This window comes from Nanorana parkeri, unplaced genomic scaffold (genome assembly GCF_000935625.1).
Source record: "Nanorana parkeri isolate BGI_ZX_2015 unplaced genomic scaffold, ASM93562v1 scaffold1988, whole genome shotgun sequence".
NCBI lineage: Eukaryota > Metazoa > Chordata > Amphibia > Anura > Dicroglossidae > Nanorana > Nanorana parkeri.
The window spans coordinates 178,071-195,212 of record NW_017308256.1 but is presented as its reverse complement, the minus strand read 5'-3'; the positions used below and the strand labels follow the sequence as shown (position 1 = coordinate 195,212).

The 17,142-nt window shown below is 39.6% G+C and overlaps 1 protein-coding gene across 1 annotated transcript in view; it reads right to left on the bottom strand.

Moving 5' to 3' along the window:
- Nucleotides 1-7,717: 7,717 nt before the first annotated feature.
- The window catches only part of LOC108800315 (vomeronasal type-2 receptor 26-like), a gene marked incomplete at its 3' end in the record, with an annotated part of 16,928 nt that continues 7,503 nt past the window's right edge, over nucleotides 7,718-17,142 (bottom strand). Inside the window, exon 2 of the mRNA XM_018572291.1 lies at nucleotides 7,718-8,409. Within this exon, the coding sequence (XP_018427793.1) occupies nucleotides 7,718-8,409 (692 nt within the window). The remainder of the gene's footprint in view (nucleotides 8,410-17,142) is intronic.

Genomic DNA, 17,142 nt, shown 5'->3' with positions numbered 1-17,142 from the left:
TGGGTCAGATACCTGTCGATTGACTCGCAACCTGGCCACGGGGGCGTTATATAGAATCTCAATCCAGCGGATCATCTGGGGCCAAACCCATAAACTTTTAGGATCTTTAAGAGATATGGCCACTCAACACTGTCGAAAGCTTTCTGGGTATCAAGTGAGATCAAAGCCCTACCCTCAGTCGTGGGATGAGAGTATTGAAGGTTGGTGAAGAGTCTGCGGATGTTCATTCTAGTGGAGCGGCCTGGCATAAACCCTGCCTGGTCGCTACTAATGAGAGACAGGGCATGTTTATTAATGCGTATTGCTAGAATTTTGGCCAATATCTTTGCAGCAACATTAATTAAGGAAATAGGCTGGTATGAATCGCATTTAGTCGGGTCTTTACCTGGTTTCAGAATCAGAACTATAAGGGCTTCTCTCATAGATGGGGGGAGTATACCCAGCTCGGATGCCTCATTATAAGTGGCCAATAGGTGTGGACTCAGCTCCTCCCGATATGAGGCATACCATTATACGGGGAACCCATCAAGGCCTGGTGTCTTGCTGGTGGGGAACTGGCCAATTGCCAACTCTATCTCATCGATAGTGAGCGGTTTATCCAATTCCCAGCTAGCCTGGGCGGATAGACATGGTAGGGGGATTTGAGACATATAGTCCTTCAGCTCTGCATCAGTGTACTGAGCCCTGGAGGAGTATAGGCTCCTATAAAAGGATAAGAACTCATCCATTATTTCTTGGGAAGTGGTGACAATAGTCCCTGATGAGGAAACAATGCTAGGAATGGATGTGGGGTTAAATTCAGGCTTCGTAAAATATGCCAACAGTCTGCCTGCCTTGTTACCAAACTCAAATATCTTTTGCTGAGTATGCAGCATTTTCTTTTTGGTATTGTCCAGCAGGAACAATTCATAATTACGCTTCTGACCCCATCTAGTTGCTATAGGTTGAGGCAATGGGGTCTAACACATATGCGGTCTCGGCCTCTCTCATATCCCGCTCCAAGGTCAGTGCAGTCTCCCCTTTAAGTCTGCGGATCGCCCGGTGGTGGCCATGAACACGCCTCTGCGCGTGGGCTTAAAGGCCTCCCATTTAAGGGAGGAAGAGGTCACAGGGGCATTGTCACACCAGTAGTGGCTAATAGCCTGTGAGCAAGCGGTCACCACTGAGGGATCAGAGAGCCAGTAGGAGTTAATTCTCCACACCCTGGAAGAGAAGGAATTGCCCCAATTGAGCTCCACTAACAAGGGAGCATGGTCCGAGATCCCTCTAGGGAGAAAGCTCACTCCTGAAAGCCATGGAAGAATTGCAGGGGTTACAAAGGCCAAGTCAATCCTAGAGAGCGTCCTATGAGTAGCAGAGTGGCATGAGTAAGCTCTGGAGTCTAGCCATTTCCAACGCCACACATCGAGGAGTCCATATCCCTGGATCCAGTCAGAGAAGTTCGTATTGGGGCGCCCCCCCATGCAATCATATAGTGGATTAGGGGCCAAATTGAAGTCACCCATAATCAGTAAGGGGGCAGTAGACATGGCTAAGGCTGGGAGGGAGATAAACCGAGGCCAGCGTCAGGGGAGTCCCTTCTATAGTTAGGTGAATGATAACAAATCTACCCAGAGGGTCAGTCTTTACCTGAAGAACGTCAGCCTGAAGTGATTTAGCTAGTAAAATGGACACCCCACGTGCATATGATGAGTATACAGCATTAAAGGATCTGGCTACCCAGTGTTTTTTCAGAGCTAAAATCTTAGAGCCCAGTAGGTGGGTTTCTTGCAGGCATACTACATGTGGCTTATATTTATAGAGGAAACCAAACACTAGGGAACGCTTGAGGCTGGTATTCAAGCCCTGAACGTTCCACGAGATAAATTTATATGACATCAGATGACAAGCAAAGTATCAAAGGTACTAGAAGGTGAACCTGAGCATTCAAGGAGTGAGACCTCATAAACCATTGTGATCTGCAGATAGTTAAGGTATATAAACAGTAAAAAACAACAACAGTCAACTGACCACGAACTACCATTCCCATCCCACCCCGCTTGTTAACACAAACTCTAACAAGCACCAATTCCTTAACAAAAAAATCCTTAACACTCTAGTGCAGGAACAATGCCCAGTGGGCAGGGGGTGCAGCCACTCCAAGCAGGAACCGATTTGAGCATATCCAAGTCCCAAGCTGCAGCGGTATATTGCGGTGATGGTCCCTCCTATTAGAGGGGAAGTGTTGTACAATAAGGCAGCAGCTCGCAAGGACCGTAGCAACAAATATAGGAGCCATAGCAGTACAACCTTACTGCATAGCGTCCAGAGATATAAAACTCCACCAGGATCATGAAACGGGTGGAAGTGTAAGGCACTGAAGCAACAATGTACATGTAGAGACGGTACTCAATTCAATGCCCACGAGCAAGCAGATAGTTCCGAAGACGAAGGGAATACTCCAGAAGGTGGATTAGTGGTCTTCATTGCGGCGGCGTCTCCGCTGAGGGAGGCCCTTGTTATCTAACCACTCTGAGGCTTCAGTGGGTGAGGAAAAGAGCTGTACTTTCCCATCTTTCGTCACCTTGAGCTTAGCAGGATAGAGCATGGCGTAAGCGACCCCTTCCTGGCGCAGCCCTTCCTTGACCTCCAGAAAGGAGGACCGCTGGCATTGAAATTCAGCAGAAAAATCAGAAAAAATGAAGACAGGGTTTCCATTATAGGAGAGTTCCCCTTTAAGGCAAGATGCACGAAGAATTGCCACCTTATCCCTGAAGTTGAGGATCCTGGCAATAAGGGGCCTGGGTGGTGCTCCAGGGGGAGGCATCGAGGGTGGTGTGCGATGGGCCCTCTCAATAAAGGCAGGAGAAGAGGGGGTGAAATCACTAAACATCTCCCTTAGCCAATCTTGGAGAAAAATCTCAGGATGTGGGCCTTCTGACCTCTCAGGAAATCCAACAAAGCGGAGATTATTACGCCTGGAGCGATTCTCCAAATCATCCATCTTGGCCTTACAGGCTGCAAGCTCCCTTTTCAGGCCAGTGGTATCCCTGGACAACGGAACCATATTATATTGCAGGGTGGAAATGTGGCCCTCCGTTTCAGTGACCCTGTCACGCAGGCCCTGTACATGCTTCAGCACGGAGAGATCTACATGGACCCCTTCAATCTGTGATGCTGGGGAGGTTTTGCAATCACGGATGGCTTCCATTAGTTGCATAAGAGTAGGTTCAGCAGGAGATTGTGACTCTGCAGGCAGGGTCTCCCCCTCCCCCCTCACAGAAGGGGCCTTGGGGGAAAACTGTGAAGTATGGCTGTTTTTGCAGGCATCCAGGGGAAGCTGTGAGGATTTCCCCTTCATTCCCTTCTATGCAGACTGTGTGGATCTCCCCTGTGAAACCCCCTTACTTGTGGATGCAGGGGCCGGATCCGTCCGGTACAGGGAGCCCGAGGAGGAGCGGGAGGCCGCATGTCCGCCGCCATCTTGCGGCCTTTGGAATCGTGCCAGCTTCTCAGCCGCGGAGACGTCTTTCTGGTCTCCGTTTTTGACCATGGTCGCCACAAGAAGGATGAGGAGAGAGAGCGGAGGAAGCCGATAGGTCTCAATCAGCCGAGGGAACCGTCAGGATCAGGTAAGGATGTGTAAGGGACTGGAGCTGCAGTGATCAGCGACCGTCCATGCACGCTGCTCGGCCACGCCCCCAAACTTTTTTAAACTTTAGACAGGCTGTGGGAGGGTTAGGAACTCATATCAAGTTTATAAGTAAGAGGAAATCCAAACAGTAATAAAGGAGAAATCTTCGAATTGGGACAATTGTTGCAGTAATAACTTTCTAAGAGAGGATTTCCTTCACTTTGGGGATATCTCTTCTTTTTGTTGTGTCTACAGGGCATGATGAATAGTAGTAATTTCACATAAAACTGAATACAAATATATATCTTAGGGATGCACCAATGCTGATACCGAGTATTTGGGTGAGTACTCGTACTCGCCCAAATGCTCCAATTCCTTCCGTGATACAGGAACGTGCGGTCAGGTATTGGCAACTTCTGCGCACTTCCTATGGCAGGACAAGGATATGCATGCATAGATTATAAGGACGCATTCATTTATATATCGGATATTGGAAAGCTTGGTGTAGACTATGGGAATAGATAAGTCTGGTGTATGCCGTTGCTTGGCAATAGTCCATTTAGCTGTTGCCATAGCAATGAGGTATATTTTTGGGGGAAATTGGATAACCCAAAATAATATACATTAAACAATGTCATCTTTGGGGTCAACTGGCATCCAAAAATAGATAATAGGAGACTCTCCAGTTCCTTGCAAAATGAAAAGGCTACCTGTCAATGCCACCACATATGTTTATAAGCTTATTCTGTACTTTTTATTTTTATGTCACGGCTGGCTCCGCCCAGCTGTCAGAAGCAGGCTGTCGGCCGGCCGCTCAGCCAGCTTTGGACTGCACTGTATATAAATGTATCCAAGCTTGGGATAGTTTTTGTTGGTAATACAAATATTAAGCTGCAATTAAATAGGGAAAATAATTCAGTGTCCATAAATTTGGAATTGGTCCAGGAGTCGTGAAATATCAGGGTCTTATTTTCTATAGTAGCTTTTTAATTCATCAATTTTGTTCGGCTCACTTCACTTCTGATCGGTCATTCACTCGGCTGCCCTCGGCAGCTTTGTGAATAGACCCCTTACTCTTGTCCCTCCTACTTAGTGAATGGCAACAGCTGCCTGCTGCCAGTAGAGGCATGCCATCATTTTCAATCCATGACAGCTCACTGTCCTCATATAGCTAATAAACAAATGGGTGGAGAAAATTATGCAATCACAACTCACTTCACCCTCTTGTTTTCATTCCATGACAGCTCACTGTCCTAAAATAGTAAATAAACAAATGGGTGGAATGAGCTGTCATGGAATGAAAACAAGAGGGTGGAGTGAGTCATGATGTCACAACTTGCTGCACCTATTTGTTCACATCCAGCCCAGACCTGTCATTTTGCGGCGGGTGTTCAGCGGTAGCGGACAGGTTGGCGGAATGCAGAACTTTTTTATTGTGGCAAGTCGGCGGGCAACGTTCACTGTGATTGATGATGGATTACATCACTGAATTACATGATTGACAATGGATTACAGTGTTGGACATTGTTTTAGGTTTTCAAAAACTGTTTTTTGTAAAAGGACTTTTTCAAAGTGTGGCGTGTTTATTTACTTTTTCTGTACTTTTTAGTGAATGAGTAGGGGTAACAACTTCCACTTACTCGTTCACAATGGAGTGGCATCTGGTAGATGTAGATGACCCCCCCTACCCATTAGGTCTAATTCTCAGATGGCCGGTTTCCTTCCTCAATTTTCCTAGGAGAACAACATGAAATGCAAAGGCCCTTGTTTACTTAAAGAGCAGAGGATGTTCACTTTAACAATGAATTTGTTACTTTGCAAGGGAATTTTATCTAAGCTAAGTGAATGTGGTGAAAATGAATTTGAGAAACAATGACATGAAAAAATACAAAAAAAAGGATTTTTGTTCACACGATTGTATGTTTGAAGTGAGCACTGCTCATTCACTAGGTTAAGTGAACATTCACTTTACATAGAAAAAAATCCACATTGAAAATACACTTAGCTTAGTGACTGAGGAAAAGTGCTGATGGCTTTAAATGTCCAATAATGTGCAAGTAAAATCCTGTTTGTTTTCCCTTGCACATCATTGGGTGTCATTTTTTTTTAAGATAGGAGAAGAGGAGATGTTTAATTTTGAATGCATGATCACTAAGGTTTTCCTTCTCCATGTTTCCATCTCCTTTGTATGTTAAACCCAGAAACAAATGGCAATAAGCTTACATTGCACTGTGAGTATGGGTGTGTTTATAAGTAATGACATGTAATTTGATCTGATTTTGAGGAAGATATGAGACCTACTTTTAAACCATCACACGAGGGGGGAGTGGATTCCTTTACTAAAAACATACATTTTACAGGTGAAACTCGAATAATTAGAATATCGTGCAAAGTTAATTTATTTCACTAATGCAACTTAAAAGATGAAACTAATATACGAGAGAGACTCATTACATGCAAAGCAAGATAATTCAAGCCGTGATTTGTCATAATTGTGATGATTATGGCTTACAGCTCATGAAAACCCCAAGAACCCCAAATCCACAACCTCAAAAAAGTAGATTATTACATGCAGTCAATAAAACAAGGATTGTACATAGAACAATATCGGACCTCTGAAAAGTATAAGCATGCATATGTACTCAGTACTTGGTTTGGGCCCCTTTTGCAGCAATTACTGCAATTACTTTTGCACGATATTCTAATTATTCGAGTTTCACCTGTATGTAGGTGACAAAACAAATTGGTAACAGCTAAGATAGAAATGGGTGTTGTACGTCTGTAACAATATAATAATGTAGGTGTTGGACTACAGGGACTTGGGTAGGCTATAGACACATTGAAGGGAATTGCTCAAAACTGTAGCAGACAAAATCTGGAGCAGTTGTGCATGGATACCAATCAGCTTCTCTCCTTCATTTTCAAACCTTAACTGAACAATTTGAAGATAGAAGCTGATTGGTTGCCATGCACGGTTGCTCCAGATTTTGTCTGCTACAGTTTTGAGCAATTCCCCCTTTGAACTTTGACTATTTTTTATGAACCAGCTCACTTAACCTTTGTCTTGTATTTTGGTAGATAATACTCTGGTTTGGCCTCATCTTGAGAATGGGGTTCAATTTTGGTCACCAGATCACAGAAAGGATGTCCCTTACCTGGAAAGAATCCAGACAAGGCCAACAAAACTAATGAAGGGATTAGATTCCAAAGCTATGAGGAAATATTGCAAAGATTAAACTTTGGAATCTCTGGAAAAGAGGTGATTAAGATAGAACATGATTGTAAGGTACAAATTGTTTTATGATGGTGGCAGAGTCAGCAATAAACTGTTTACTGTTAGTGTATTTAAGAAAAGAAGAGGCCACCACCTCAAACTGGAAAGAAAGGTTTATTAAACTGCAAAGGGGATTTTTACTGTATGAGAAGTACAACTGTGAAACTCCATTACCCAGGTAGACGTTTCAGCAAAGAACATTGAAGATACTTTCATCAGAAATTACAATATACAGGGGTACAGATAGTCCTAGTAACTCACACACACACACACACACACACTCATATAGGTGGAGATCGATGGACCTGTGTCTTTATTCAACCTCAACAACTATGTAACTATCTAAACTGATGTGTATTTATTAGTTACATTTTTTATTCAGTTAATTGTTTCTAATAAAAAATCTTTGTATGATATACAGAATTATTCTATATGAAGATAGGAGGATTCAGCACAATAAACGTCCTGTGTTGTTAAACACATTATTGCTCTTTATTATCAAGAAGAAATTAAACATCAGAACTACAAAAACTAAGGATCTTAATGCAAAGACCAATCTCTAGTAATAATAGATTATATTTTGATTTAAAGAGGTCATCATAGGTTAAAAAAAAAGATTATCCTCTGTTTTCAAGCAAACCTGTTTTTGTATTCAGGTCAGGTCTGAACAGAATAATGTAACATTTTGGTAAAAATATACAGCCAAGCAGTCCAGTACTTGAGGCCATTATAGCAAAAACCTCCACAGCCACCATGTATTTCCCTCTGGTGCTAAGATAGGCCGGGATCATGGCAATCCAGACACTGCAGAACACCAGCATGCTGAAGGTGATGTACTTGGCCTCATTAAAACTGTCCGGTAATGTCCTGGCTAAAAAAGCTGTAATGAAGCTTACAGCTGCCAGAAGCCCCATATAACCCAGGACAGAGTAGAAGCCGATAACTGAACCCTCATTACACTGAATTATGATCTTTCCCTGATAAGAGTGGGTATCTCGGTCCTGGAAGGGAGGAGATATAGACAACCAAGTGACACAGATTATAACTTGCACCATTGACAACACTGACATGATAGAATTCGGCAATTTGATTCCCATCCATTTCCTCCAGGAACTCCCAGGTTTAATGGCTTTAAAAGCAATACACACCATGATACTTTTGGCAAGTAGAGAAGAGACAGCAACTGAGAAGATGACACCAAAAGAGGTTACACGCAGCATGCAGGTTACATCTACTGGATGGCCGAGGAACAAGAAGACACAGAGGAAGCTCAGCATGATGGAGGCCAGGAGAAGATAGCTCAGGTTCCGGTTATTAGCTTTAACAATGGGTGTGTCCTGGTAATGTATAAACATCCCCAATATTACACCAGTCAGAAGACAACAGAGGATGGAGACCGCTGAAATTACTGCAACAATTGTATCATCAGTGTAGGAGAGAAACTCCACAAATTTTGGAACACACCGATCCTTCTTCTCATTTGGCCATTCTTCATCAGAACATTTCATGCAGTTTTCACTGTCTGCAGGGAGAAAAATACCAACACAATGAGCATCTGTGACAGAGTGTCTGAGAACAAGGTCTTGTGTTGCATCATAGTTAGCAATTAGATTTCCATCAGTTCATTGTGAAAGAGTAAAAGACAAGTTATATTACCTTAAAAAAATAACGATTAATCGAAGGATTAATCGTTAATTTCCGCAGCCCTACTAAATATATAATATATAAATGTGATTATTAAAATGTATTACAAATATATATTCAGTATATAGATGCGATAGATAGATAGATAGATAGATAGATAGATAGATAGATAGATAGATAGATAGATAGATTTGGTAAATTGATGAGGAACAATATGTGTTCATGAAGTTTATTTTGTTACAAAGAAAATATATAGATTAAATAAATTACAGTCAAGATTAGGAAAAGAGATTATCATGGCCCGTGGACGTGTGGCATTTGATTGTCATTTCCCAAGACCTCCATAAAACATGTTTCTGTCACCTGTACTGCCTCACTGTACATTATTAGGTGACCAAAAGTCTGCACAGCAAATCCTGCCAAGGATATCCTGTCTTCACATTCTAAGGACATTGTTCCAATAACATATTAAAGTGAAAGCTTTTTAGCAAGAGAACCTGTATTCTCCAGCATTACACATAGCATTATATATTGTCATATAATAGTTTTTTCTTTATACGCCATTGATAGCATTTTATATGAATATCAGAGCTGCCCCGCTCCCACCTCCTGTGTTATCTCAAAAAGTCCAATTAGCCCTCCTGGTTCTTATGTTCGAATTACAGAATTAATTGTATATATGATGTGGAGAATAGGATAGGGGATTGGTTTGATAAGCAATAGAGACATTGGCAGGACTGACATGGGACCTGGGAGCATTTCTATGCAGATCAGGAGGTATTTTTCTATACTTTCAGGGTCTTTAAAGGGATAAAACACAGAGATGTATTGCAGAGATGTACTGTATATGTGTTGGCTTTTTTTTGCCCTCACCTTACACTTTGAGAAATATATATGTCAAATGTTGGCAGCAAATATTGTGTGTTCTTTATTATCTATTGATCTTTGATCCTGTGTTCAGCAGTCTATAATAAAGTGAGAGATGAGTGTTGGTTTCACTCATCCTCCAGCTGATGCAGCCAGAAGTAATTTATTTAGTAGTGGAATCACTATTGCCACTAAATGATAACTTTCCACCAGCCAGGTATGTGAGGATGAGGTCCTTCTCCTCATTAACATGGAGATAAAGTGCTATGCAAAGGGGAGCTGCTTTTCCCTATTTATAAGTGGTGCCCCAGTTTTCCGCCCCCCTCCACATGAAGGAATAAGGGTACATTCTATACCGAATGTACATAAATCTAATCTCAATCACATCTTCCATTGATGATGATTCAACATTAATAATGATGAGTGATGCCCAATTACCTAAGGACAGGATGGCCCACTGGCACAATGTTCATCTTCTGCAGCTACTCCCTCTACACAGATACCACCCAGATAGCACTTTACCCAAAGGTTTCTGTGGTGCTAACTGAATCCTTATGAGGCAATGGACATACTTTTCCTATTCACTGCTAGTACATTTGTAGTGCAAGTCACTTTCCCAGAAAGTGCAGAAGTGAGCTGATTCTTTGCATTAGGGATTAGCAGAAAGTAGAGCGTGAGGAAATTGTGTGTCTGGATGGGGTGTCATTGAAGTTGATTTTCTGTTTATTATTGACTGTAAGTCCGGAAGTATTTATACAAAGTCATGTAATTGTAATAAAAAAACAGACAAAACGCAAACAAACAATACAAAGTCTACCAGGAATATTGGATATTTCTCCTTCTGGACATGGGACACACTCATAGCAGCATTCATGAACCGAAGATCCACACTTCTTTCTGCTTCCAGGTAAACAGGGATCAGCGCATCGAGATACTGGAACCTGAAAATCAGAGATTATTACTTGGTAGACATTACTGCCCATGATCTGAGATCGCCAGTAGTTAGGCATTATATACAAGCACATAATGGGAAAACTGATAGACTTTGCTTCTTTGTCCTTGATAGGGTCCATCAACAAACACGTGGGGGGAATTGGGACACATTTTTACAACAAAAATAATGTAGATGGATTCATGAAAGGGGGTCCCATGAGGAACCAGGGATGAACGACATGGTTAACTTTAGTTGCTTTCTGCGACTTAGTTACCACTCAAGTTTGCTGCCTTGAATTCTTGTCTTTCCTTTTTGTGTTTCAATGTTTTTATTAGTTTTCCATTTTTATAGGTAAACATTTTGTTACCAAGAAAAAAAAACAACAACATGTGTAGCACAACAAGTCATCTGATAAATTTCAGTATCAACATTATTCACCCTTCAGTAACCCCATTAATTTTATACTGTGATATGTATTATTATGCCATAATAACGATATACTATATATCTGGGGGATAACAATTTTATTCCGTTTCCTCTGGCTATACAATGTGCTGATTATTCTTACTTTGTGTTCACATGTTAGTTTAACAAAAAATAGGAAAACAATTTAATTAATAAAAAAAGGGGGGGAGAAGAGGGAAAAGGAAAAGGAAACACAAGAAAAAGGAGTTGTAGACTCCATCGAATCTAAGTATCTAATACAAAGATTAACCTGTAGGGTTGGGGGATATGCCAGAAGGGTTTACGATCCCTTGGTAGGTCAACCATGGCTCCCATACAGCTTCAAAGTTTGCATATCTATCTTGCAAGATACTGTGCAATTTCTCATGGAACATAATCCAGTTTAGCTTAGGTAGTACTCTAGAGAAAGATACCCTTTCAGCTTTCCAGGATCGGGCAATTGATAGGAAAAAGGAAAGGAGTTTGCACTGCACCCTCGATATATACGGGACCGTTTTGTTCAGTAATAAATGCTGTGGGTCTCTTGTAACGTGGACCCGGAGAACATCATAGGTCAGTGCAAAAAACTTATTCCAGAATTGGCGCAACTTTGGGCACTCCCACCAGACATGGATCATAGTGCCCTTGTGATTACATCGTCTAAAACATAAAGGACTGGACCCTAGGGACATTGTTGCTAACCTCGTTGGTACCAGATACCATCATGAAAAAAGCTTATAATTAGCCTCTAATAAAGAGACATTCAACAATCCAGTAGTCGATCTGATAGTGCACTGTTGCCATTCTTCTATAGAGAGTGTTACCCCTAGATCTGACTCCCATGCTGTCTTTCCTTTTTGTGTGTACCTTTAGGGTTTAAAACTTACGGTGTGTATAAGTAAATTTACTTTTTTATTTACATTATTTGATGATTGCACCATATATAATTGTTGCCCCTATCACCTTTGAAATGTAAATGCAGGTTATGCAAAACCAGGGGAGTCTTCTCCATGTGTTTGAGGGAACCATTTTTCTGTATACTATTATTATTATTACTATTATTTCATTATTATTACTATTATTTTCATTATTATCATTATTATTAATTTGAAAAGGTCCATATATCCCATGGAATGAGGTGCAAGTTTATCTTATCATGGGGTTGAGACCCAGGAAATGTTTATAAACCATAATGCACTGCATTGCCTTTGAAGTATTTTTCAATAGTCTTTAGCTGGCCATACACTAATAGATTTATTTCCTGTGGGCTAAATGAAAAACTAGCAACATTCTTCAACCATGCAAAACAATGAGGATGATGAATCTACATATGTGTCTATTGTATTCTAGCAGTCAGCACCCATCATTGTTACAATACATGAATAGTAGCTGCAGCTGTCTGGCTGTGGGCACTACCTGGCTCCTTCAACAAAAGATGATTAATCAAACGTTTAAAGAGCCTGCAGGGCCACCCACTTAAAGAAATCCTGTGAATCTGCCTAAGTTCTAACAGTGTTTTACTGACTTTAGAAGGACCAATAAGGGAACTTCACAATAAGCCAGCCCCCTAAACATAAAGAGGGTTAGAGAACAGCCACTGTATGGGATGCAGCTGTAGGGAAAGGATAGTAGAAGCTGACAAACTACACAGGGAGAAAATAGAGTCAGTTAGGGAACTGTACATTCATTCTGATAATTCTTTGAGCAATCAACCCCTTTTGGTGTCTTTGTTTTTCTCATTATAGGGGGAGTTTTTTTCTTTATTTTTACTACAAATATATATATTTGTGTATTGTGTGGTTATTTTTAGATCAGTGGTTACTTGTGGCTATTGTCCAATCAAAAGCAAAGCTTTTGAATTTTTTGCAGCAAGGCTTCACTTGGGGGGGGGGGGGTGGTTTCAGTGGTGGTATATTGTGTTCTAATTTATTTTAGGGGTTTATTATTGTATGCTGGTAGAGCTGTTTATTTTTGGTGAACTGCTTTTTATTTTGCATCAAAGGCTTCCCTTTAAATAAAGTGTGCTTTTGTTTTAGGAGGAATTATTTTGGTGTTTTCATTAATATTGTGGTTATTTTTTTGCATGTTGAAATGGGTGTATTTTAGGATAAAATGCAACTTTTTTGCTGCGAGGTTTACCTTTAAGAAATATGCTTTATTTTAGAGGTGGAATTTTGGTGTTTTTTTTTTTTAATATATTTTTATAGCCTTTGTTTGTTTGGGGTGGTCAATGTGCTCCACACATGCACCGGCCATGCTTTGCCAGTCAATTATCTTATTCCATAGAGATTAATCATTGTATTTGTTTCATGAGTTATTCATTTTTAGGTGAAATGTTAATATCTGTACAATTACTGCAAGTGAACCATGTTCATACAGGAAACATAAAAATAGAATTGTCCAGAGAGATAATGTACATTGCCAGCTGGGGACCTCAGGCATGCACCAAAAAAGCTTTACTGAAGTACACAGGGCATATGTAGCATGTCCTGTCCCTTTCTCCTTTCTTCCACTCCTCCTGCCAGCAATTAAAATTATGGACCAAACTGACTGAGTAATACACTAGTAGCTGCTGTCAAATATTGATCCTCTAAACAGTGTTGGTTAGAACTTTTCAGAAGTATAATTCAGAAAAACAATGTAACTTTATTATATTGTTGATTGACCTTTGATCTCCACATGATATCAGTCAAAGCAACTTCTCAGGTAAAAAATGCAGAAATGTGAAAATCGCTCTGGTTCACAGGAAGTATATTGGTGTGAGACAATAGTGTAGAATGTGTTAGCTATGCTTATGAAACACATACAATAGGAATATGTACAATCACACATATAATTCTGTGAGCAAAATGTGCAAACATTTTTTTTATCTCTGCTCAATTCTTTTTCTTCTATTAACTCTTTTAGGCTCAATGGCTTAATCCTTATTATTGATCCAAGTTTACATTATGAACGTACCTCATTACCAAACTTCCATGTTATGGTGTTAGTATTAATTTGAAGTTGCTGATCCTCTGGTGCCCAGGATGTAAAATTTCCCACATCCTTATAAATCGCATTGTATCTATCCTTATGTATACAATTTGTTATTTTGTAGTGATAAACAAATTCTCCATATTCATTAAATAATGGTGCCGGCTCATCTAAACCAAATGCATATTTAACTTTTCTTAAATATTGATGCAACTTCAACATGAATATTGAAAGAAAAAACAAACTTGTGTTAAATAAGAAATAGCAATCTGTCACAGGGAAATCATTTCTAAATACTGACCTTAAGATTTCTTCTAAAGCCTTTGTCAATACTCGTCTACTAATTAAATTCCCATAAATTATTAAAGCTGACCAAGTTTTGTCAAAGACAGACAGGCACCAGATGTAACATGCAGGTTGTTAAATTTGAATAGACATTTTAAAATGTACCCATCCTTGTTATTGACAAATGATTTTTAGTATCCTTTGACAAGATCCATTAGGACTATCTGAAACATGTCCTTCAAAAATGTGGTTTTATGGGATCCTTCTTTTCAACTATTTTAGCTTTGAAATCAAAGCATTCAGCTCAAGTATATGCCTCAGGAATTTTATTTCACATATTTTTGATTACAAATAGCAAGATTCGGGGTTTCCCTCTATCTCAATTAATATCTGCCCTTATAATGGAGCCCTTAACAGAAAGTGTACAATCTAACAGCCAGATTAGCATTGTCTCCCTCAGAGATTATACTCATAAAATAAGTCTATTTGGTGACCATATTATTTTAACTGTAACAGAGCCATCTCTTTCCTTTTAGGAAATCAAAACTCACTTTGTATAGCTCATTACAAAGTTAATGAAACAAAATCCCACAGGGTTATCTACAAAAGAGTTTGGAGAAGGCAGGAGAAGTGAACAATCTAGGCCAAAATATCTTATTTGGAAACATTAACTTATTCAGCTCCATTTTCTAGTTCAGCTATATTATCCTAGATTGTTCCCTTCTCCGGCCTTCTTAAAACTCTTCACCCTTCAGAGGATAACCCTGCTAGATTTCGAATATTGTGATTCCTCAGGGAATACAAATTGTTTGATAGGCATTCTACCCCTTACTTTTGGTATTCCCCTAGTATCAGATATCTAGGTATAAAACGCACAAGTCCGTCTAAATTTTTTTTTCATACAGTTACAAACCACTGATATCATAATTTAGGAGAAAAGAAGTGCTGACACACCTAACAATCATAGAACTGTCTTGGCACAGGGGATTAGCAGCCTAAAAAACGGTGATCCTGACATAAATTTTAGACTTATTTTGCACCTTACCGTTGACCCTGACAAATGTTTTAAACTTTCAATATTTTAGTTTAATAAATACTTATGTATTGATTCCAAGTTAAGATGTGCTAAAGAAACCTAAACACGTAGGAGGGATGGGCCTTCCAGAAATTCAGGATTACTAAAAAACTTTTTTCATGGATCAAAATTAAATGATGGTTCCAGCCTTACAAAGAAAAACGATGAAGTCATACTGAGTAGGTCTTAGAACCCAAGAACAATTTAAAAAAGCATCTGTTGGCCAATATGATCCTTTCTATAATGGATTACCAAACATATTAACATAAGGGTGACATGCTCTGAGTAATGGCAGAAAAACATGAGGGAACCAACTGCCACCTGGGTAAAACCTTGATGTATGCTTCCATTAAAGAAGCATTTATACCATCTTTAAATATGAGAAACTCACATATGTGTCATATATGTACCCCTATGTGTTGCAGCTGAGGCATGGTCCGAAGGGTGCATGCTCATTCCTCCACTTTTCTGGCCTGCCAGGATGCATGCTCAGAATAAAAGGGCCTGGCAATGGATTTCATGGGGTCCCCATGTTATTTGTGTGGGATTTAACCTTAAAGTTTTAGTTTCTCTTTTTTGCATGGGGCTCCCCTTTAAAATCCACACAACCCCCTAAGGGCCTGGTATGGAATTTGGAAGGGACCCTATGTTGTTTGTTTGTGGGTGGGCTAACCCTAAACATCTATAGCAGAACTTCATTGATTAAAAGGGTCTGCTATAGATAAAGGGAATAGCCAGCTGATTTATTTATAAACAGAAAGAAGTGGCTGAGGTATGTTCAACGCATTGCTAGTAGTAATCAGTTAAACATACCTGGGTATGGTTCATGGGAGGCTTGCTGAAATGCTGCTAAGTTTGAATCATAATTCAAAACGCCGTTGGAGTTGAAAAAATCAAAAGCGGTGAGCAGCTCTTTTAATAATAAAGTGAAACATTACAAATTCATTTTACTTGAAACTTAAATTGCTTGTGAAGTGGTGCACAAAATTTCAGAGGCAAACCCAGAAATAAATATATTGTGTCCCTCCCGAAGTCAGTACTAAACCCATATTCTTGATTAGGGACTGATATGGATAAAAAGGGTGAAGCCCATATCAAAAATGTAAAAGGTGGTTTCCTCCAGATATCCATACCAGATCCTAATCCTTTGATTATGTCAGCATCCCCCACAAACTATTCCACTACAAGCCAAGCAATTTGTTTTTCTTTTAGCTGGGGGGTTGAATAATTGAAATATCACTGAATCACTTTTACCTTTCAAATGATCATCAACTCCAATAACAAATTACTTTATACATTTCCTAAACTCCCTCAGAAGATTGTGTACTCTACCTTATGTCTATAATAACGAGGTTCCTTATCAGACAATTTTCCTTCATAGAACAGATTCATATCATGCAGTGCTTTGGCCATAGCTTCTACTGCATAATAAATTCTTGGAGAGGTTCCTTGATGCACCAAATTAAATAAATTTGGATAAATGTCTTCATCCACAAAATCATTATATCTAAATTTACATAATATGGAGCTATTTTTGTTTCCTTTGTTGGCAGACATACACTTTGCAATTGATAAAATATACAAGGACTCTGATGAATTATTTAGGCTATACGTCTCGTCAATTCCATCAAAAAAATGTTCTTTATGTGGAAAGAATAAAGGAGATTGTTCTATAGACAAACTACCATTAAATTCAGCTAATGGACTATATCTAGAAAAGCTAAGATGCCTCAGAGGAGGAACAATAAATGTTTTATTATAGAGAGCATTTGTATAATATAAATACAAACTAAATGCATTGTGACTGATATAAGAACCACATAATACAATTACTTTAGCACTGGAGGCTTCCATAACAGAAATTACATTTTTTACAGCAGGCTGTTCATGAATGGGATCTTTAGGAATATAAGGTCCAAATGATAATATAAATTCAACACAAATACCATTATTTTTCATGTACTTCATTAATATTTCTTTATCTTTGTCTCCGGCATCATCTTCTGATGCAAATATTCCAACCCACGTCCAGC